At 42.0% G+C, this 22,799-nt stretch overlaps 1 protein-coding gene across 1 annotated transcript in view; it reads right to left on the bottom strand.

The window, feature by feature from the left end:
• Window positions 1–21,986, bottom strand: part of SYNPR (synaptoporin) — a 287,678-nt gene extending 265,692 nt beyond the window's left edge. Inside the window, exons 1-2 of the mRNA XM_082664117.1 lie at window positions 21,787–21,986; window positions 21,606–21,671 (exon numbers count right to left, since the gene is read on the bottom strand). Of these exons, the coding sequence (XP_082520243.1) occupies window positions 21,606–21,671; window positions 21,787–21,804 (84 nt within the window). The 5' untranslated portion in view covers window positions 21,805–21,986. The remainder of the gene's footprint in view (window positions 1–21,605; window positions 21,672–21,786) is intronic.
• Window positions 21,987–22,799: the final 813 nt, after the last annotated feature.

Below are 22,799 nucleotides of genomic sequence, written 5' to 3'. Positions count from 1 at the left end.
TAGGATAATGACCATCTATTACATTTATATTTAGAAAAAATTATTTTTAAATGAATAGGATAAATTATGCACATTTATTCAACGTGGCTGCTGTATAGTATCAATGCTTTATTTCAAAAATGAAAACCAATACATTAAAATTTTTGGTAAAAATTTATCTTTTACCGAAGAATGTAATATAAGCCTAGATAATCTGAAGACTACTGAAATAAAGTGCCACAGAGGATTGAATAATAAACTTGGGGTCAGGCCCAATAAGATTTAATTCTGTTCCAATGACTTATAGTCCTGTGGCTTTGGACATAATGTTCATTATGTTTGAATAATAACAGGAAGAGTTTCCTCCTGCAAAGCCTAGTTTATGTTGGGAAACACCAGCCTAGCTCATTAGGGCAGACAGTGAAACCGTGAGTCTCCCAAAACAGGGTAAGAAATTTCTTTCATGAAAGTTCAAGTAAGTAAAAGGAACAATCTGAGAATCTGACATGGTTCTAGAAGAATGGGTAGAATTTCAACAGGGGAAAAAAATGATCAAACAAGGGATGCTGATGAGGAATGGCATTCCAGGTGGGAAAACGACTAATTCATTTATTCATACATCCATTCACTTGGGAAATATCTGAGTGCCTGCAATGAAACAGGCACAGCTCTAGGTAATGGAATTGTAGAGGTGAAGTTCACAGATAGGCTTATCCTCATGAAGCATACATTCCAGTGAAGCTTGTGGTAACATTCAATATTAGAGTGAAATTAATTCATTAGACAGATAACAGGTGAGCAGCTGCTGCAGAAGATAAGATGGGAACTTGACAAAATCCAAAGGCATCAGAAAGTTACACAAATTCATGTCATAAGCATCCATTTGCTAGTTACTGCTAAGCTTCTATGGAGAATTTTCTAAAATAGTTCAACTCTCCTCCTTAAATCATATGTATTTAAGCATAAGCCTGCAGCAATATATGTGGAAGAGTTGTATATATTGCAACATGTCATTTCCAGAAGATTCATATCACAGCCCCAGGACAGAAGGTCTTTTACTCTGGTGAAGGAATACTGTAGGAAATTTTAATTGTTGATACACTTCAGAACAAAAATAAATTTATCAAACTAGTGAATGTGGGTATATGCATGAAACCCAGTATGAGACAGTAAACCATGTCCTCTACCCATTTCTTCCCTACCAGTCCAACTTAAAAAAGAAAATAGCTAAATCCTTGTAATGGAACCTTTTCTAGATTTTGTTCTATGGCTTGAGCTGTCTCTTAAGTAAGCCAATAGTTACAAACGTATGCCTTTTTAAGTATAAATATTTTTGAAGAATTGCTCAAAATTCACAACACTTTTAAGGGCCCACTCTACATTAGGTATAATAAGCACATCTTATTCTAAAGGTCATTCAAAACATTATATAAATATCCAGATCTATTTCTCCAACTTGTCACAGTAACACTACTAAAAAAAAAGGATATGTCTACAAAACACCAGATTCGCAAGAGATGATGAAGGAAAGATCAGTACATACTCCTATTTTCCCAACGAGGGAGCGGAGGCTCAGAAAGTGACTTGTTTAAGGTCATGTGGGGGAACAGAGATTCAAGCCTGGATTTTCAAATCCAGTTCTCTTTTCACTAAATCTTATTTCACTGCATGTAATAGAACTACTTCCAACCCTCCACAGCTTCCTTCGCCAATACGCTTTTTAAAAAGTTGGGTCTAACGGCAGTAATATCCCTATCTTTGAACAGGTTCACTAGAGGCAGAGCCTGAGACAGAGATTGGAGTGCTCTTGATTTACCTGGGAAGTGCTCTCCAGGGAACAGCAGAGAGCTGTTTCCTGGAGAGCTCAAGGAAGGGGATGCTCAAGGATGTGGCGTCAGCCAGAGGCCAGCTTCAGTCTGACCCCGCCAGCTGCTCTCAAGTGTGAATTGTACCAGACATGGTCCCACCCTGAGGCAAGGGACCCAGTCTTTTGTGTACCCCAGTATTAGACAGTTACCAGCTGTAGGTTTCCCCTGGGGCAGAGAATAAGTTCCTAGTTTTGGTGGCTTTCATTCAGCCAAAGGCAATTTTCTGGGTAGGGGACAGCTGTGATCTGTTAGCAATCAACATTCACAATAGCTGAAGTTGGAAGTACACGAACCCAGCACGATTATTTTATCCTTAAAGCATACCTGAAGGCCGGCATCAAGCTAGTGAATACCAATACCATGCCACATTTTTTTAAACCAAAGCATTTGAGTCAGCAGATCCATGCTGACATTACCTTAGAATGAAGATGGATGGATGGATGGATGGATGGAGAGAGAGAGAATGTACCCTCTAGAATTCACACTCAGAACTCAGAACACAAGTAGCATTTTTAAAGGGGGTTCTGGGTAACACATTTTATAAAATATCACTTGCCAAAGTACAATTTGCAAGGCATCACTTGGAGGTGAGTCATATTCCCGCCTTCTTCCACTCCCCATTTCTGTACCCCAACCAGCTCTTCTGTGAAGAGTTCTTCTGAAACTGGCAGGGAAACTTGGAACAGTTATCAAAAACATATCCCAATCACTCTGGAGCACCAGAGAAAAACATATTCCAATTCTGCAATCAAGGACACTCATCATCAGCTGCTAATTTTAATACCAAGCACCTCTAATGATTAATGAATTCAACAATGCCACGTTCAAAACATGGAAGAGCCTCTTCCTGCTGCACAGGAGATGGTCTGAAAAGGAGTGTCTCCACCATCTAAGTGGCGGTCACCACCCACAGAGACACCTCATTTGTGCTCATTTCTCAATTATTGTGGAACTACTACCACCATTCTCCTGGGAGTTTGTGATTCAGCAATGATTACCAACTGCCTTGGGATTCTGCTTTCTTATAAATGTTGCAATTTCTCATACTTGAAGAAAGTCACTCTCAGTGAAGTAGAGACAGCAACCCTTTTCTTCCCACTCATTGCCCCTTCTAGAAGAATCTCCTTCCCTCCAACACTGGCTAGCCTCTGTATACTGTGTGGTCCTACTCCTTTGCCCAGATCTGGGGATAGAACCTTAGCTGAACCACACCAAAGGTGAGTCTGAGTCAGCCCTTCTCCGTCTCTGGAGAATTTGTGCCAAGAGCAACAGTGCTGGATGCTCCTACTGTGTGGTTAGAATCAGGCAGGGGGCAGATGGTGCCTTCCATGAATACAAAAAGCAGAGCAAGATACTGACAGTAAAAGTCAGAGAAATGGAGCCAAGATACAAAGAGGAGCGAAAAGCAAATGAAACAAGGGAGCGGCAAGACGATGGAGGGATTTTTCACCTCCCAGCTCTCCCTTTCCTCTTCCTCTCTCTCGTGAAGCCTGACTAATCTTGTTTTTTGATAACCCTGATTCCTTCCAATATATCCTATTTTTCCCCTAAGCCAGTTTGAATGGGTTCCTGTTCCTTGCAACCAAATGATTCCTGCTTAATGATCTCTGATAAGGATCAGAAAAGATTTTTGTTTTAAAATATAAATTCAGCCAAAGCAAAGTGGAGAATTCAGCAACTATTTGAAAAATATCTGTTGAGGAGCTGTGTCAGAAACTGGTAACTCCCCAAGATCCTGTCTCTTCCTCTTCTTTAGTAACAGTTCTGTTGGAGGTATCAACACACCTAGCTACAGACTACATTTTCCAGCCTCTTCAGAAATAGCAAGGTGACACAATTATAGCCAATGAGTGTTCTACGCTGGCCTCCAGTATCTCCCACTGGGATTAACCTTCAATTGCCAATGGTGGTAACATTTTAAATAATGTGTTCTCTATTGCCTCCCATTCCCTGTCCCATTTCTCCACCCCCTTACCAGTGTCTGCAGGAATTACCTGCCAAAGAAACTACTGTTATCCTTACCTCAGAGTGTGCTTTTGGGAAACTAAAACTAAGACAGGAGTTACTTTCCATGAGGCCACCCCTGAGTAACAGGGGTGGGAGCCAAAATGTTACTATTTCCCCCTTCTGTCCCCAAGGTACTTAGTTCTGAGATGCATTGCATGACGCTCTCTCAGGAAGCCCTATGAGTTATTGGTTATGCCTCCTTCCCATCCCCATTTCACTTCCCTGGTGCCTCATTCCTATTCCCTGGGATCACTTCCCAGTAAATTACCCTCATAGATGCTGCTTTTGACTTAGGTGTTGCTCTCAAGGGAACCCAAACAAAGACACTGCAAAACTAGGACACTAGGGCCAACTTGAAAATTCTATACTATCTATGGGTGACTGAAACAGCGGGCAAGCAGGGTGTGAGACATGCAGACTTGCTCACTTTCAGGTCTTGCTCATATGGCTGACACCAGAATAGTGGTGCATCTGTACCACTGTTGCTCTCTTGATCTGATTACCATGCTCTTATTCCTCTTAAATGTATACTTGCATGCTAATTATACTGCTCATATGGCCACTGTCAAAACATTACCAACTACCTTGCTTATCATGGAATAAATAAATGTCTCAACATGATTTCTTGATAACTAAACCTTAAAGAAATTAATTTTTCTGCATAACATGATACTGAGCAATCTGTGTAACTTTTAGCTTGCTTCCCAAATAAAATGCATATCCTCATTAAAAAATAGTAACTATTATTATGAGATATTCTTGTGCTAACAAATTAGTACAAATTTTAACAACTGTCATCTTGCTTCATATCAGGGGGCAAATAGAAAAGGTTATTAGTTTGTTTTATCTTTTTATTTCAATCTATAAAATTGATGTATAAATGTATAAAGTTCACAAATATATGGAAGTACAAAAAATGCATAAGAAGCATAAAGGGCTGGTAAAGCTCGGAAAATTCAGGCAGGGTCTGATAAATTTCTAGAAGTTGGCTTGAAAAACTCCCTGCCACCAACTGTGTGATGTGTGTTGAAAAATAAATGTAAAATTGAATGTTTTAAAGAACAGAGCCAGTCCCTATTAAGTTTTTTGCTGAAGTTTAGCATATCACCCTTGCAAGACAGCTAGATGGTCTGATTCTCTGCACACGGGCTGTCCAATATGGTAAACACTAGCTATTTAAATTTAAATTAATTATAAATAAATTGAATTAAAAATTTGGTTGCTCAGTTTCAAGAGACCCATAGCCACACATGGCTAGTGACTGCTACACTGGACAGTGAAGAATAGAACATTTCCATCATTGCAGAATGTTCTATTGGACAGTCTACTCTAGATATACAGAATTCTCCCCCATTAGTCACTGATTCCTTAAACTATAAACAATTAAACTGCACTTTTTATGAACAGAATTCTTTGAGATTACACTGACTGACTGAGAAATTCAGTTCTTCTCAATGCACTGTCTGGGACCCAGGGCTGTATTACTAACCTATCCTACATTGCTACTAGGAGCCATGGCCTCCATTCCCATTATGGTTTTGGTCCAAGACATAGACCTTATATTTTTATGCTTCCTAGATATTTAGTGAAAATAAATTTTTATTTTATCTGACAAAAGGCAAAAGGGATCCTTGAAGTCACTAATTCCGTCATTTCAAAAACCAAGCTAGGGTTAATTTCTGAACACCAAAGTTCCCATTCATCCATCAGTCAAATGGTTCCTGAGAACTTTCTGTGCAAGAGAACTGGGCCAGGTCCTTGGGGGCACAGAGACAAAGCCTCCAGGTGCCAGGATTCTGGGGTTCAGTGGGAACAAGCTGGAGACTGTGGGCTACATCCAGAAGTCAGCCATGCTTTGTGTATTCTGCAAAGTATGGGCCTCCTGGTGTTTGAAACATAGAAGACAGTTCCAACATTAAGACCTCCCAAGGAGAGGCTTCCCTGGTAGCACGCCTGCCAATGCAGGGGACATGGGTTTGAGCCCTGGGTCCAGGAAGATCCCACATGCTGCCGAGTAACTAAGCCCATGCACCACAACTACTGAGCCTGCGCTCTAGAGCCCATGAGCAACAACTACTGAAGCCTGCGCTCCACAACAAGAGAAGCCACCACATTGAGAAGCCCACGCACTGCGAAGAGTAGCCCCTGCTCACCGCAACTAGAGAAAGCCCGCCAGCAGCAGCAAAGACCCAGCGCAGCCAAAAATAAATAAATAAAATAAATAAATTTAAAAAAAAAAACAAAAAACCTCCCAAGGATAGCACCAGAATTCTTATTGCCGTTTTCTTAAGAAAAGTGGAAATTTCTAGACACTTTAGGCCTATGCTTTTGCTCAGCAACAGCTGGCTAGAGTGGAAGCAGCTGCATCTATAGGCAGAAATGCCATCACCTCTGGTCAGCAGTGTTGCCTCTTACGGCAGCCTGCTTCCTGCTTCCTCACACGTTAGCTGCCTGGCCCCCAGCAAACCTGGTTTGCATTCTGGCCCCCAACATTTACCAGTCAGATGGGCATGGGCATGTTCCCCAGGTTCTTCCAAGGCAGGCTAACCAGTATGGGAGAGGAAACTGAGTGTCGCCCCAAACAAGGCAATAAAACAAAAGGTTTACAAGCTCAAGGATCTTTGCATTTTTACAAGCAGATGGGGGTCAGTTAAGGGGTGGCGGAGACCTTCCTGACAAACTGAAAAGGCAGGGAGCAACCAGTCCCTGGCTCTTTTTGAGTATTTTCCATCCTTTGCCTAGGCCACTGTGGTACTGATTTCTACAAATCAGAATTGCTTTTACAATTCAAAGCAAATAAAAACCATGCTTTCTTTCATTTATTGTTTTATCAAGTGAATTCATTAGACATGCTTTTTTATTTTTACATCTTTATTGGAGTATAATTGTTTTACAATGGTGTGTTAGTTTCTGCTTTATAACAAAGTGAATCAGTTATACATATACATATGTTCCCATATCTCCTCCCTCTTGCGTCTCCCTCCCTCCCACCCTCCCTATCCCACCCCTCTAGGTCGTCACAAAGCACCGAGCTGATCTCCCTGTGCTATGTGGCTGCTTCCCACTAGCTATCTATTTTACGTTTGGTAGTGTATATATGTCCATGCCACTCTTTCGCTTTTAGACATGCTTGTTTAAAAAAAAGTACTTGCCTTTGAACTGCAAAGCTGCAAAGAGAACTCAAGAATTTTGCTCTGCCGGCCCACAAGAGAATTCCCCACCTAACTGAGACAAATAAGTAGGTTCAGTCAAACCACCACCTTGGTGGATTTTGCCCTGACAGGTACCATCGGTCTGGCTAAATGGTTGGGACTGTCCCTCATTTGGGTTCACTGAGGGCTACAGACAGCAGCCCTGTTGGCTGGGATGGTTCTTCCCATAGGGATCTGGTCTCTGGGAGAGAATGGGAACTCTTCTTCCTCTACAACTGCTAGGTGAAGCACACAGTATCTTTCCGAAGTACTGAAGACCTGGGTTCAAATCTCAGCTCTTTTGTTATCAACTACACACACTTAAACCATACACAACTAAACTTGTTTTTCTAATCTTCAGATTTCCTGCCTAAAGAAGGGGAAATAATGATGTATGCCTTGTAATAGAGTCACTAGAATTAAATGGCATACTTGTTGAAAGCCTTTTGCACAGGGCCTGGAGCTCAGTAAGTATACAGTGAATGTTAACAACTGTTATTTTAATTCAGAGAGGCCAAGGTGGCCCAAAATAGCCCTGCGTGAGGCAGAGGCAGAGTGCAACCATAATGTTATCATTGTTAATAGCAAGTGTGGTCAGGAATGTGATCCAAGAGAGAGAGGAAATGCCCTTGGCATCAGGCAGCTGCTGAATTCATTTTATTTTATTGAAAGGGCATTCTACAATCATGAGCCAGATACACCCCACGATTCCTCAGATGATGCAATAGCACCCCATCCACCCTGCCTTCCCCTCAAAAGAGTTATTAAAGTTCCAAGTGCCTCAAACCCGAAGAAGGTGTGTATAAATCTGTACGCCTGAGTCACTACATACCTATGCGCGAGCTTCACATTTCAGAGAGGTACTGAGTATGGACCAACACTTATGAGTATCATTTAAGGTGAAATAAGTTACTGATGATAAATACGTTTAATATTAAAAATATAAATAAATGCAAATTGGATGATAAATTTAGATTATAAAATTATATTATTAAAGATTCATAACACAGAAGTTAACTTTGGTATGCTAAATATTACATAAATCTATTCTTATATAATGATTCAGAGAAAGGAAGGCTCAGTATTTGCCTCTCTACCCAAGTCAGAGTACAGCAATGTAAGTAATTTCCAAATGGTAGAGTAGTACAATGACCAAGAAAGATTAAGGCAGCCGCTTAAAAGCCCACGTGAACAGCATCATGAATTTGGCAGCCTCAGCTACGGCTTTACAAATCCATTCTGTCCATTAAAATGTTTCCAAATGAAAATGAGAAGATGAACAATCTTATAAAAAAATGTGCAATCTCACTGCAAATTAAAGAAGTACAAATTTAATCAAGATTACATTTTCGTCTATGAAATTAGGAAACCTTTTAACTGGTAATGCCCACAGTGGAAGCACCTCATTGGAGGGCAATCTGGCATTTGTTTCAAACACCTTAAAAATGCATAACCTTTTGAACAAGAAATTCTACATGTGGAAACTAAGTAAATAATAACAGAGGTACAGTAAACATTTATCTTTAAGAAGGGATTGTTTACAGGTTTTAAAAATAATATCCATTTAAAAACTATTAAAAGTAGAGACTAGTTAAATAATTTCTAGTATAGGCATACAGTGTAATAATACACAGCCATTAAAATTGTGAAGAAAGATATTTTATCTAGTGGCAAAGCAGATGACAAAGTAGTATCTATTCTAAGAACCCATCTGTTATGGGTTGAAGCGTGTCCTTCCAAGATTCATATGTTGAAATCCTTACTTTTAGTACCTAAGAATGTGACCTTATTTGGGAATAGGGTCATTGCAGATGTAATTAGTGAAGATGAAGTCACACTGGCATTGGGTGGGCCCTAATCCAATATGACTTGTGTTATATAAAGAGGGAAATGTGGACACAGATACACACACAGGGAGAACACCATGTGAAGACAAAGGCAGAAATTCAGGCAATACATCATCTACAAGTTAAGGAACACCAAAGATTGATAGCAAACCACCAGAAACTAGGAGAAAGGTAAAGAACAGTTTCTCCCACATGGTCTTCAGAAGGAACCAACTCTACCCACACCTTGATCTCAGATCTCTGGTCTCCAGAACTATGAGACAATAAATTTCTGTTGTTAAACCCACCCAGTTTGTGGTACTATGTTATGGCAGCCCTAGCAATCTAACGCATTATTTTTTTTTCAGGGAAAAAAGGTACATCAACATGTCTGAAAGAATATTTTTCCAAATATTAACCTTAGTTGTCTCTCAGTAGAAGGACATTGAGTAATTTTGCTTTACTAACTTTTGCTTATAGTTTTGTGATTTTAAATTACTAAACAAATAACTTATGCATAAAAATGACTGTAAATAGCAAGTCAAAAGAAATCCACCCCCCAATACCCATATACGTAGCATGTTTAGATCACAGCAGCGTGGGAGAGGCAGGAGGTCAAACATACGTGGCTTGAAATTCTGCCTTGGTCATCTATCAGCTCAGTAGCTTTGGGCAAGTGGACCTTATGAGGTCAATGTAAGAGTTGAATGAAATTCAACTATGTATATATAATGTATATATATAATGTATATATATATACATATATATATATATAATGTATATATATAACTATGTATATATAATGTACATAGCACTGATTTAGGACAGCCTGGCACATAACAAGAGCGCATTTATTTACAGCCATTTAGTGAACTCCCACTGTTTATGGGGGCTTTTTCTTTAAAATAAAAAAGTATGTTATTCCTTTCAGAAAAGCAAATTCATGGTCATCTAGCCAAAGCCTGCAGACAGCCTGGGGCTCCAATGTGTCTGGGACACTGATCTAGGACTTGATGGTCTACTCTAATCATTCTCCTTGATGACCACACCTGCCGGATCATACTGTCCCGTTTGAATTCATTTGGCTTAGGTACCTGCTCTTTATGGCCTTTAGTACAAAGAATGCGTGTGTGTGCATGTGTGTGTGTATGAAAGAGAGAGAGAGAGAGAAAGAGAGAACATGAGAACACCAAGGAACACCTAGAGAAACAAAAAGACTTGTGAAATTTTCCAGAATTTCACAAATTCTTTAGAAATTTACATTGGCAGTAAAACACATTCTGAGGGAAAGAAGGAAAGGAAATAAAAATGTACTGAGTGCTTGCTATGAGCCATCACTCTTTGCAAGTGTCATCTCATTTAACCAACACGATAATTCTTCCTGCTAATTATTATTATTTCTACTCTTATGTATATGAAAGGCCCAAAGGGGTTAAGTAAGGTGCCCAAGGTTACCTAGCTTGTCAGAGGTGGAGCTGACAGTCAAACCCAGTCATTCTTTCTGTTACCAAATGAGGGAAATGTAATGAATAAAGCCAGGCATTAAAAAGAAAACAAAAAGGGCCAGCAATTTAAAATAGTAATAAAAAGTATAAATAATATATATACTTCAAATTTATCATTCTTGCTAATAAGCATAGTCTTTGCCCCAGAAAGACTATACTTTTCCCTCTAAACTCTAGGTTAGAGTTTAATGCCACAAACAATTTCATATATATTCTTTGTTTTTTTAACCAATGAAGCACGTCATCTAAAATAGATTTCAAATACATATATTCATGTTTTGCTTTCAGTTCCTTCATAAATAGAATCTGTGATGCGATTCTGATGACAAAAGTTCTACACAGTCTAGTCAATGATTATGAAACATGAACATATGCCTTCTCCCTTTCCTCAGATAACTGCAACTGTAGATGAAAAGTAAAAGTAACACATCAGGCATTGCCCCTATAGTAAAGAGTCCCCAGACACCTGAGCTTTAGTTTTCTAGATCTGGGAACATTCAATATTTATTGAGCCCTCTTATGGGAACTTCCATACATGTTGGCTCAGCTTATTTCACAAGTCTGTGTTCTAGATTTTATCCTCATTTTACAGTTCAAGAAGTTGAGAGTCAGGGACAGAAGGGCAGTCTCATGGTAGACAAGATGGATGTGTGAGTGCTTCTTGTTAAAGCCATAGGGGGTATGTCTTCTTATTTGGCACACAAATCCTTCAAAGTAACAAATCCAAAGGATGGCAGCTCACACACACACATACGCACGCACACACACACACACACACACACACACACAATGGGCAGACAGTTCATTTGCTCTTCCTGCATCCAAGATGGAATCTGTTTGACTCAAGTAATTTATCAGGCATCCAAAGAAAATTTAAGTGTTCATCATCTTGCTAAATATCTGGATCCTTTCTGACTTCTACAAAACTCTTTACAGGCATGTTTCAACAACACATTTCTAAACCTGAATTTCTTTATGCAATGGATCAGTGAATAAAGATTTTGTTAGAAAAGATACACAGACCACTAAAATTTTCTCAGGGGTTAGGAGTATTTTTGAGAAGGAAAAAGGTCCCTGAGAAGGTCTGGACATCCTTAGTCTTTATCGGGATGAGCATTTATATTTTTCTTTGTGCTCTGACAACATGAGATAGCAGAAAGGGACCTGAATGAGGAATAAGAAGACATGACTTTAAGAAGCAATTATATATATTGTCCTGGCTGTTTTCATTGGGGAAATCATTTAACTTCAAGATTCAGAGGTAATGAGTGATCACTACTAATGCGTGGTGCGTGATATGGAAAAATGATTAAGATCAAGGGGCCTGGCATCTAGATGCCTGGGTTCAAGTCCTAGCTCTCTCACATGCTCGCTATATGATTTTAAGCAAGTTGTTTGCCCTCTCTAGGCCTCAGTTCCTTCACATATAAAAAGGGTTATTATTTGGTCCTTCAAAAGTAAAGTGAGATCAAGTGAAATAACACATGTAGGGCACTTAGGTTAAGTCCTTGTCTCTATGTATTAGTGTTACTACTATTTGTGTATATTTTATGATTATCTCACAATGAAGAGAGAATAGAAATAAAAAACAATATGATGATAATATATTGACCAAACTTTATGTATATACTCTCCTGAAAAATTTTGGAATGCTTAATTTTATTTACAGATAACATATCATTGTCTTTAACAACCTCTTCCTTAGTTACAGTTAGGGAGCCTCAATATAAACCAGATGCTCTGCTGGGGGTTTTATAAACACTCTCTTACTGAACCCTCACGGTAACCCAAAGATGTGACTTTCATGACCTTCATTTGACGGCCTCGGACCTGAGAACAAGCACAATCACGTAATCTGCTCAGTGTCCCATGGCTGGAGAGAAGAGCCAGGCTTCCAGCAAAAAGCTCATTCCAAAGCCCAGGCTCCTTCAAGCCCCATATTACCTTCCAGGTTTTTCATAGGATTCTTGCTTGTCAACCAATTCCTCCCCCATACCCTCCTGAAACAAACAGGACCCATCACACCAGGCAAGCCAATGACTCTCCCATGAGTAAACATTCAAGATAAAAAATTTTATTTGCATAGGGATATTAAATTAACCCCCCCATCCATTCATGTTCTTCTACCATGTTAATAAACACAAGCAGATAACTGAGGTACTCATTAATGTAGTCTTCTAATGTTAAGGGCCAGTGTTGAATTAACCTACCAATTTATGAACAAAGATGAAATATGTGTGGTTTGGGGTTATATGTTTTCCTTCATGAGTCATGAGATAGCCTAAGGAAAAACCCCGTCGTTATTCTCAGAAAGAGGCTTTTCAACTGATGAACAAGCGGCACCAGCTGGCAGAGCCCACGTGTTGAAAGGGCAAAGGCACAGCCCCTCCAGATCACATTATCGGTGTGGATCCCCCCAATGGCCCCTCGTCAGAGCGAATTCCAGGAAGCCTGCTCCCCAAATCTCAAAGAAGCAATGTCTTCTCCTTAAGAAAATTACCAGTTCCGCCTTCTTCGTCCACAAGACACATACACCTCTCCCTGTGCCTAAAGTGCCCAGGACTTAAAGAACAGTCTAGGGGACATGTTTTGAATCTCATGACACTTTGTATTCAGGCCACAAGTGACAGGGACTCGCAGTGAACCTCTGGCCCAGGGCAGCCAATCCATAGCCTGATATGGCCTGGGGCCGACGGTTGTGTCCCCTGAACAAATTATCCACTGAGCCAATCGTATTCCTTCTCTTAGGACGTGAGATGAGAATCACAGAAAGAATGAGCTCAACGAGCAGGAGAAAGGGAACACACCAAGAAGGCAGTGGGATGGCGGCCAAGGCACGATACCGGCAACACTCTTGCTAAGGCGTTGCCTTGAACCGAAGACCTGCAGCCTACGCCTGTGCCACTCCTCATGCGATTATTTTCCCTAAGAGTTCTTTCTCCTTCCGCGCTGTGCAGGGGGCATGCCTGCAGCTGCCCTCCTTCCTTGACAGTTGAGTCAGGAGTTACTCTCCTCCACAACCAAGACTGACAGCTAAACCTTTGTTTCTATGGGAGTCCCTACAGTTCCTCTTCACAATGGAGATCATGAAAGGTACTTGACACTCCACCCAATGTGTTCTCAAGGATTCATTTATTCATTCTCTATTCTCTTTCCTCCCTCCTTTTTTCCCTCACTTTCTTCAACCAGTACTTACTAAGCACCTACTGCCTGGATGTTTTAGGTTTTTTATTGAAGTACAGTTGATCTATAGTGTTGTGTTAATTTCTGCTGTACAGCAAAGTGATTCAGTTATATATATATATATACATTCTTTTATTTATTTATTTATTTTTTTGCGGTACGCGGGCCTCCCACTGCTGTGGCCTCTCCCGTTGCAGAGCACAGGCTCCGGACACGCAGGCCCAGCGGCCATGGCCCATGGGCCCAGCCGCCCCGAGGCATATGGGATCCTCCCAGACTGGGGCACGAACCCGTGTCCCCTGCATCGGCAGGCGGACTGTCAACCACTGAGCCACCAGGGAAGCCCTATACATTCTTTTTTATATTCTTTTCCATTATGGTTTATCTCAGGATATTGAATATTGTCAATTGCCTGGTTCCTATGTTCAATTGCCTGGGTGTTTTGGTGGGACTTATGAATGCCCCTGGAGGTGTTCCTACCATGTGTCAAGCACTGTGTTAGATACTTAGAATGTACTGATGAACAAGACAAACAAGATCCTTGTTTTCACAGAGCCTTTAGTCTGTTTGAGGAGCTAAAATGTAAAAAAAAAAAAGTCACTAAATAGTGTGCTCTGGGAGCCATCAGGAGACTGACTTCATCTGGAGGGACCTCCCTACTCAGAGAGGCCCTCCCAAAATAAGTGATGTTGGACTTCCCTGGTGGCGCAGTGGTTAAGAATCCACCTGCCGGGCTTCCCTGGTGGCGCAGTGGTTGAGAGTCCGCCCGCTGATGCAGTGGATGCGGGTTCGTGCCCCGGTCTGGGAAGAACCCACATGCCGCAGAGGGGCTGGGCCCGTGAGCCATGGCCACTGAGCCTGCGCATCCGGAGCCTGTGCTCCGCAACGGGAGAGGCCACAACAGTGAGAGGCCCAAGTACCGCAAAAAAAAAAAAAAAAAAGCAGGGGGCATGGGTTCAATCCCTGGTCCGGGAAGATCCCACATGCCACAGAGCAACTAAGCCCACGTGCCACAACTACTGAGGCTGTGCTCTAGAGCCCGCAAGCCACAACCACTGAAGCCCACGCACCTAGGGCCCGTACTCCTCAGCAAGAGAAACCACTGCAGTGAGAAGCCCGCACACCGCAATGAAGAGTAGTTCCCGCTCACCACAACTAGAGAAAGCCCACGTGCAACAAAGACCCAACGCAGCCAAAAATAAATAAATTAAAAAAAAAAAAGTCCAAAAGAAGTGATGTCTAAATTGACACCTGAAAAGAGAAGAGGAATTTGCCAGCCAAAGGGAGGCTGGTGAAAAGAGAGAGTGTGTGTTCTAAGCACAGGAAGGGGCATGTGCAAAAGTCCATCAGCCCAGCAAGAGACCATAACCAGGCCCCCGAAATATCTAATAAAGGTGAAATGTGTACAGAGCAAGAAACAGGCTTTTAGTGTGAGAGTGAAAAGGGTTGAGGGTGGATTTCCTCCAAGTTTTGATGATGCATCAGTTTCAACAGACAGCAGGTTCCAAAGAGATCAAAAAGACTGGGGCAAAAGCTAGAGGATGGAGAGTGGTTGAGAAGGGCTCAGCCCCGCAGGGAGCAGAGATACTTCACACCCCAGTCTTCATCAATTATCCCATGATATCCAGAGTCTCCTAGATTGGAGAAAATTGCCTCTTATCATCACCATCATCATGATCACAACTATCTTTTACTTTTGGAGGACATTTAGTAGTTTACAAAGTGTTTTACTTGCTTGTTCTTACTTAAAATTTCCAAAACTATGAGAAGGTAGGCAAGGGGTGTTGTCCCCAAAATTCAGTGAGGAAGTGAGGTTCTCACAGGATGGCTAAGCTAATAGAATGAACGAGAATAATTACAAATACAGCCAAGGTCAAAGACAGAAGGAGAAGACTCAAAGGAAAGTCATTGTGTTGTAGATATATTCCTTAGAGGCTTTTTATTATTTTTTTATATTAACATAAAACTATTTTTCCTACTTGAATCAGGAGGAAATGTGAATCCTCTGGGGAACAGAGAACTAAGGGTAATGTTTCTACTTGAGCATGAGAGCTGGGTTCTTCTCCTACTTTTATCTGGGTGATTCCCAAGAGCCAGGTGTACCTGGGTATTAGGGTGTGGTTAGTAAGCGCCTTATAGTGGTTGATGCTATAAGAACCTTTGTCTACACCCTGGAGAATTCAGTTGGATACATGTAACTCTTCCAAGAATAAGCAATGTCTATGGATTATGATTTCAGAAAGATCAGGAAAACTGTCTCCCCACACCTCAGCAAAAAATTCCTTAGAACTAAGTTCCTGCAATTCTTCTTTTCCTTTAGGTTCAACACTGGCCTCTCTGGAATGTTCCTTGAATGCAATTATTCCAAGGAGCAATTCCCTAGAGAGTCACACATGCTATGGTAAAAAAAAATCCCTGGCAGCAAGGTATAAGTGGTGAGGGGCTCAAAAGAGGCACACACATAACTGTGAATATAGATTTTCTACGTCAGAACTTTGCCAAGGCTCTAACTTGCAAGAAGTTGCCATAATGTTATAAATTACTCTCCGGTAGATTTCTACTTCTTCCTTTTTCATCATTCCCAGAATCACTCAAATTGTTATCATCATTATCACCATCATCATCATCATGTCATCATCATCACCTTCACAATCATTTGCTGAGCACTTTTTATAGCCCAGGCACCATGCAAGGTGGTTTATGTGAATTAAGTCATTTATAGCAATCCTTTGAAGTAGCAACTATTGATGTTATCAGTCCCATTTTACAGATGAGAAAAAAATGATACCTAATACAGTTAAATAACTTGCCCAAGGTCATCAAGCTAGTGGAAGAATAAAATTGGGATTCAAATCCATACGCAGTATTTTCATCTTTTTTTCTGTATTCGTGGCGCAAAATACCAATGTCTTAATGAAACTCAGAAAAGCATGAAGGGACAAATCCATTAGCCCACTGGGGAGCTGCTCTTTTATGAAAAGTGTATTTATTGATTCATATTTCATTTATACATGATTTTTGTCACTTGAGAAGCTAGCAGTTATAATTAAATCCAAATTAATGTAGCTTTGAAATTATATCCCACCCTCAGTGGCAGACTGCAGCTCATAATTTAAACAAGTTGTATGTTAGAATTCCTGTGTTATTTATGCTTAGAAAAGAAGAGTTGTCTGACTCATGCACAGGTATTTTTAAAAAAATAGAAAAAAACGACCCATAAAATAAGGTTAAATTATTGGCTTTATAATCAAAATCTTTTTCTATGTATTTTAAATGAAAAGATACTGATTTTTAATTAGAACCTACTCTACCTTGGTTAATTAATAACCAACAGAAAATAAAACAATATCAAAGACAATTGTCGTCTCTTGAGTTAGTCTCTAAATATAAACACTCCTTGGCATTTTCAGAAGACGCCTGAAATACACATCAGAGTGAGTGAGATAAACACTGCAAAATCGGATAGCACCTGCCTTTTAACGTTTCTGAGGATTAGGGATAAGTTACAGCAGGTGCCTGTCGCACTGAAGGAAGCAGAAGAGTGTAGCATTTAAGAGAACACAGTTTGGAGTGAGAATGTCAAATCTTGGCTTTGCCATTTCCTACAATTTTGTCCCTGATGAGTTATAAACATCCCCTGAATTCCATGGTGAAATGGGAATGTAAGCCATACAGATTCAATACGATGATGTATGGAAAGCACTGGAATATAGTGCCTCATATGAAGGCTGCATGACAGAGGTAGCTACTGTTACTTCTCTCCTTAAGAGTTTAAAATGATAACTATATTATATTATATTTTATTATATCAAACATGCTTACTGTGTCATTATCAATAACATGATCAGAAATACTATTCATATCAAGCAAGCAGTATGACGTTTGAAAAACATAGATCAGAATTCAGATTCAGGAATGAAGATTAGAGAAGCAGGTATCTCCATTTAAATCAAGGAGCTCTATGCCTCGTACATCAGACATGCTGCATCTCTGGATAAGCTGGCCTCCTTTGGAAAGGCAGAAAGGAAAGGCAGAATGGAGATATGGAGCCCAGGGGTTGTAGCAGAAATGGTAGCAAAATGGGGGATGGAGGTCAGAGAATAAGAATTAGAGGAATCAAGCAAGTTGCCCCAGCAGTTAATTTTAGAGGGACGGAGTCTGGACCTGCCAGCCAAGCAAATATCATTTGGGGGAGCTGAAGTCCCTTTGATGCCCTTACATGTGCACCAACTCAAGTCCTGGACAATTTGGAACTGTTGGGGTCCCTACATTCCATTACACATAAATCCACAGGTGCAAATCCAGAGCCTTGTAAATAGTAGACAGAAAAAAGAATGTATTAAGAAAAATGCTTTAAAAGGAAAAAAAAAAGCAGGCCAAAATTCTACTGGCAAAGAATTAGCAAAATAAGAATGATCGGTGGAAGGCAGGATTCTACACCAATTTAGTAAGTCTGAGAAATAAGGTAAGTTCAATTAAAAAAATTTTTTTTACCATCTCCAAATGATGGTTTAAGACATTTTTCTGGACCTATTTTATCATCAGGGAATAAACAAAACAGACCACCAGAGTCAGTGCTGTGTCCTGAATTTTGGTTTTGACCCAAAAGATAGCGGAAAGTCCCCTGACCTCATTTAAGTAGAGATTAAGGATTTGGAAGTTTTGCCTCAAGGTCTTTGAAATTGGCTAAAGCTTTTTCCCTGAAGACTTGACTTTTATACGTTTTTTAAACTTTAAATCTACTGTATACATGAGCCTTTCCTAAGCAAAGAACACATCAATAAAGTGCATTTTCCCCCCAAGGCAATAAATCTCAAAGTGGAGGATGTATTTAGAAGTAATACTGCTTCAAATGGTCAATCCATAGAAGATCATTTAAAATATAAGTTATTTTTTTTAATTACTCATGCGCACAACTGTGGACAAGTGATACGCCTGTGATTCTTCCTGAAGACCACAGCTTTCCTTCACCCTCTTCTCTCCCCACTGAATCTCAAATTACACCCTTTGGGAAAAACATCAGTTTTAACAGTTCAGAGGTATACATCTATGGTTATACAAATTACAAACACACGTGCCCACATTCACATACATAACTATATTTTCTTATTTTCTTTTTACAAAAATATTATATGCTATACATTAGTCTGAAATCTGACTGAATACATTTCCCATGCGTTGATTAAAAGAAGGAAAACCGAAAACCACTTTTTTCCACATAACAATTTCATCAAATACTAAGAATGAAACTCATTTTTCTGCACTTAATAATTTTATCAAACACAGTTACCTATGCTGACTGCCAGCACAATGCATATCAATTTAACCCATCTTTTTAACGACAGTATAATATTTCACAGCATGCATGAATCATACATTAACGATTTTCCTATTAACGGACTTACTAATTGTTTCTAGTTCTTTCCTCTACAAAGGATGTTGCAGTAAATAGCCTTGAGCATAGATCTTTACATACACTTTTACTTCTACAGAATAAATACTGAAAAAGAAAAAGGATTGTAGTTCAAAGTCTTTCAAGACTACCAACTTTGAAGCTGTCGCCCCACAGAACAGGAGAAACCAGGTGTTTTAGTGCTCTGTCACAGTCAATTTACACTTTTTGCTGATCACTACTGTTTACCGAGCACCATGAAAGGCACCTGTGGGGAACACAGAGGCAAGCAGAACAAATTTCCTGCCATCCAAGAGCTAGAACTCTCTCCTCACTCTCTCCCACAGAAAACAAAGACCTCAGAGTGACTCTTCACCCATGGCATGCACAGAAGAGATATTTTCCTTTCTCCATTTTGATAAACTTTCTCAAAGCTTCTATGTCCCTGCTCTCATCTCTTGACCTTAGCTCTTTCAAAAGGTAGTGATCAACTAACTTATCTGACCTTTTAAGGTTTCACTGGTCCATTATTCAGCTTCTCTCCCACAAATGAGAGGCTAATCGCTGATTTACAAGCAAAATACCTTCTTCCTTAGAGCCTCAGAGGCCCAGAAGAGAGGAAACCAACTATACATAAATCAAAAAAATATTTTAAATGTAATAAGTTCTCTCTCCCTCTCTCTCTCTCACACACACACACCAAGAAAAAACTATAAGGCAGTGTGATAAATTCTCAAGAATAAATGAATGGATAAGATGTCATGGAAGCCCAAAGAGTGGGGTGAATCATTCAGTTTGGGGTAGAGGAAAGGGGAAGAACCAAATATGAGAGAAATCTTCACTGAGGAGGTAATCTTTAAGCTGAGGTTAAAAGACAAACATTTGTTCTCAGCTTGGGCTGTGAGGGCATTCCATATAGTATTAATAAGAATAACAAGAGCCTTAAGGTAAAAAGCGCTTTGGAGTTTGGGGGGCTCCTTGTATAGCTTAGGGTGGTAGTCCTCTAACTTTAATGTGCATAAGAATTATCTGGGGAGTTTGTTTAAAATCCAGATTCCTGGGCACCCACATTCCCAATATTTTTATTTTGTGTCCAGAAATCTGCATGGAAAAAAAAATTCATCCAGGTTTACCACACTCTGAAAGATACTCATAGAGGCTGTGTGTGGGGAGTGACATGAAATAACGTTGCAACTGAAGGGGATACAAACTAATGTTTCAGGTGAGTGACAGTGTGAAACAATAAGAGATTCTGTCAGAAATGATGTCAGGCCTTTGAATTTTGTTTTGAGAGACAATGGCTTGACAATGGAGCCTTTACACTGAGCAAAAAAATCACTCTTCCACAGAGAATGTTTGTTGAATGGCTGAATGATCAAATGTGGACAGAACTCTGAGAAAGTCAACTGAAAGCTGCCCAGACTGTGACTCCTGCTTGCTTTAACCGGTGGCTGTGAGGAAAACAGTTTTAGAATAGCTATCCCCAAACCAATAGTTCAAGCCTTCCAAATGCTGTCCTGATGTTATGTGTGGTTGATATATTAGTGCATTTTTATGCAGGTTTACAAACAAGGCAAATGTGATTACCCTGTAGATCATCCACGTAAGCATGTACCACAGTTTGTGTTGCCAAAGCTGGATACTGGGCCTTGGAGCTAAGATCTGGGAGGACAGAACACGCTCTTACATAACTTCCCAGCTAGTCGGTGGTAGGGCCTGTGATTAATGCTACATGACGGGCTCTGAACTTTCTGTTCAGATAGGTTCGCTTGCCTTTCAGAGCTCCTAGCAAGAGAATGTGTGACCCGCAGATTTCACTCTGAATAACCATCATGCAAGCATTGACACTAACATGGCTCTGTGGCCCCCTGGGTAACTGTTTCTGCGCCTCACTCCTCTGCCAACAGATAAGTTGCCCTAGGACTATCAAGTTGTTTGTTAAGGGGACCGAAGAGAAGAGTACTATAACTTCCTAAAGCCCCGTCGCTGAAGCAAGCTCCACAGAGAAGGCTGGGAGGTTCTAGAAGAAATCAGAAAAGCCCTCGAGAGCAGCCAGGGTAGAGAAACTCTGAGATGGGAAGAAGGAGTCCCGCTCTCGACGGCAGTATCTTTCACAGCCTCGAAGCTTCTCTCTCCCTGGAGCTCCGGCTGCGGAGCGCGGATCACAGCGCTTCCAAGCATCCCGGGCGGGGCGGAGAGCTGCCCCAGTGCTCACCAACTTTCCCAGCTTGGCAAAGCCCTCCCCGCTCGCTACTCCGCTCAGCCCCGGTCCCTCCTCTCACGCCCTCACCCCCGCAATAATCCAGGTGAGCAGCCAGAGCCCAGCGGCAGCTCCCCCATCTGTTCCCCTCCCGATCTCCCCAGGAGGCTTCTTTCTCCAGCCCCTGAGCGTGTGCAAGCGCCTCGGTGACATGAGACATGACACCTCGTCTAAGCGCCTGCAAAAACTCGTCCACGTTCCCGCCTCCAAGCCGGGACCCTACATCCTGTCCCCGCCATCCCGGAATGGCACCTGGGGAGTGGGGAGGATTGAAGGAAGCGGCTTTTGCATCCCAGGCTTGGAGCAGAACCGAGCAGACAGCACCGCACCCGACCTCTCCTCACCTACTGGTTCGCCGCCTTGGTCCCCTCCCCGCACACACACCGCTACTCACCAATTCCAGGGCTCGCAGGAAGGCAAGGGGCTCCTTCAGCACCCGGAAGGTGCCTGCCGAGGCCAGCTGTGGACCAAGGAGGCAAGAGAGAGAAAGAGACAGCGTGAGGAAGGGTCTGGAGACGCAGCATCCGGAGCCCGGGGGTCCCGCGGCATCACCCGCGCTGCCCAGTCGGTCCTACCTGGCTCACGGGGTCCATAGCTCGCCTCGCTCGCTCTTCTCAACCAGTGGTGCCTTTGAAAATGAAGTTTGAGGGCCACTACCGTCCTCGTCCTCAGAGCCAGAAGCCCCCTTTCCGAAAGAGCCGGAGGAGCTAGGCCGGGGAGTGCTGGGTGCCGGGCGCGGGCTCGCGGACGCTGGGTTCTCGAAGCCTGCGCGCGGCTGAGGTGAGCACAGGCGGCGAGAGTGGGAGGGGCGGGTGGGGAGGCGGAGCTGCGGTGGAGGCGGGAGACCGGGACGGCGCTGGAGCCCGCCCAGCGGCCCGGGGGAGGCTGCAATTGGCCAGCTGCGAGGTCCGGAAGGGAGGACGAGGAGGTGGGCGAGGCCCAACTGCGACCTTGGGAGCGGCGGTGCCGCTCGCGCCCGGTTCCCTGAGGCTCCAGGGCAACTTTGGGGCTGTAGGTTTGGGGAAAGCAGGCTGGCACCCTCAGGAAGACGGTCCCCTGCCTGAGGACGGGGTTTCCAGGTAAGAGAGAGAGGCAGCCCACACCTTACATGGGGAGGTGTGTGCGTTCTGGTGACTTCTGAACACCAGAGAAAGACTGCTGACTCGGTCATTCCTCTCAGCCTTCATGGAACGTTCTCCATGTGACCAAGCAGTGCCAGGTGCTGGGATACATCAAGGAACAGGCTAAACACTGCCCGTTACCTCAGGGGTAAGCAGAGGGTCAGGCCAGGGGGAAGGGAGCTAGAAGGGGGAGAGGGGAAACGAATAAGTCATGAAAATATGGGACAGTGTGCCAGGCAGGTAATCCCATGGCCACTGTGTGAGGTCAGGAGAGAATTATAATGTCCATTTTTTAAAGTAGGAAAAACAAATAGACTTCGCGAGGCTGAATTAGCCAAGCTAACATAGCTCATGAGGGGCTAAACAGGGATTGGAATTCAAGTTCCTTCAAAACTCATGCTGTTTCTAGTGGGATACTTTGCCTAGGATACAACCCTCGAATGAAGCTCCCCCAGTCCGTCATAAAT

This window comes from Grampus griseus (genome assembly GCF_964374135.1).
Source record: "Grampus griseus genome assembly, chromosome: 10".
Lineage (NCBI taxonomy): Eukaryota > Metazoa > Chordata > Mammalia > Artiodactyla > Delphinidae > Grampus > Grampus griseus.
This window is presented reverse-complemented; position numbering and strand designations above follow the sequence as displayed.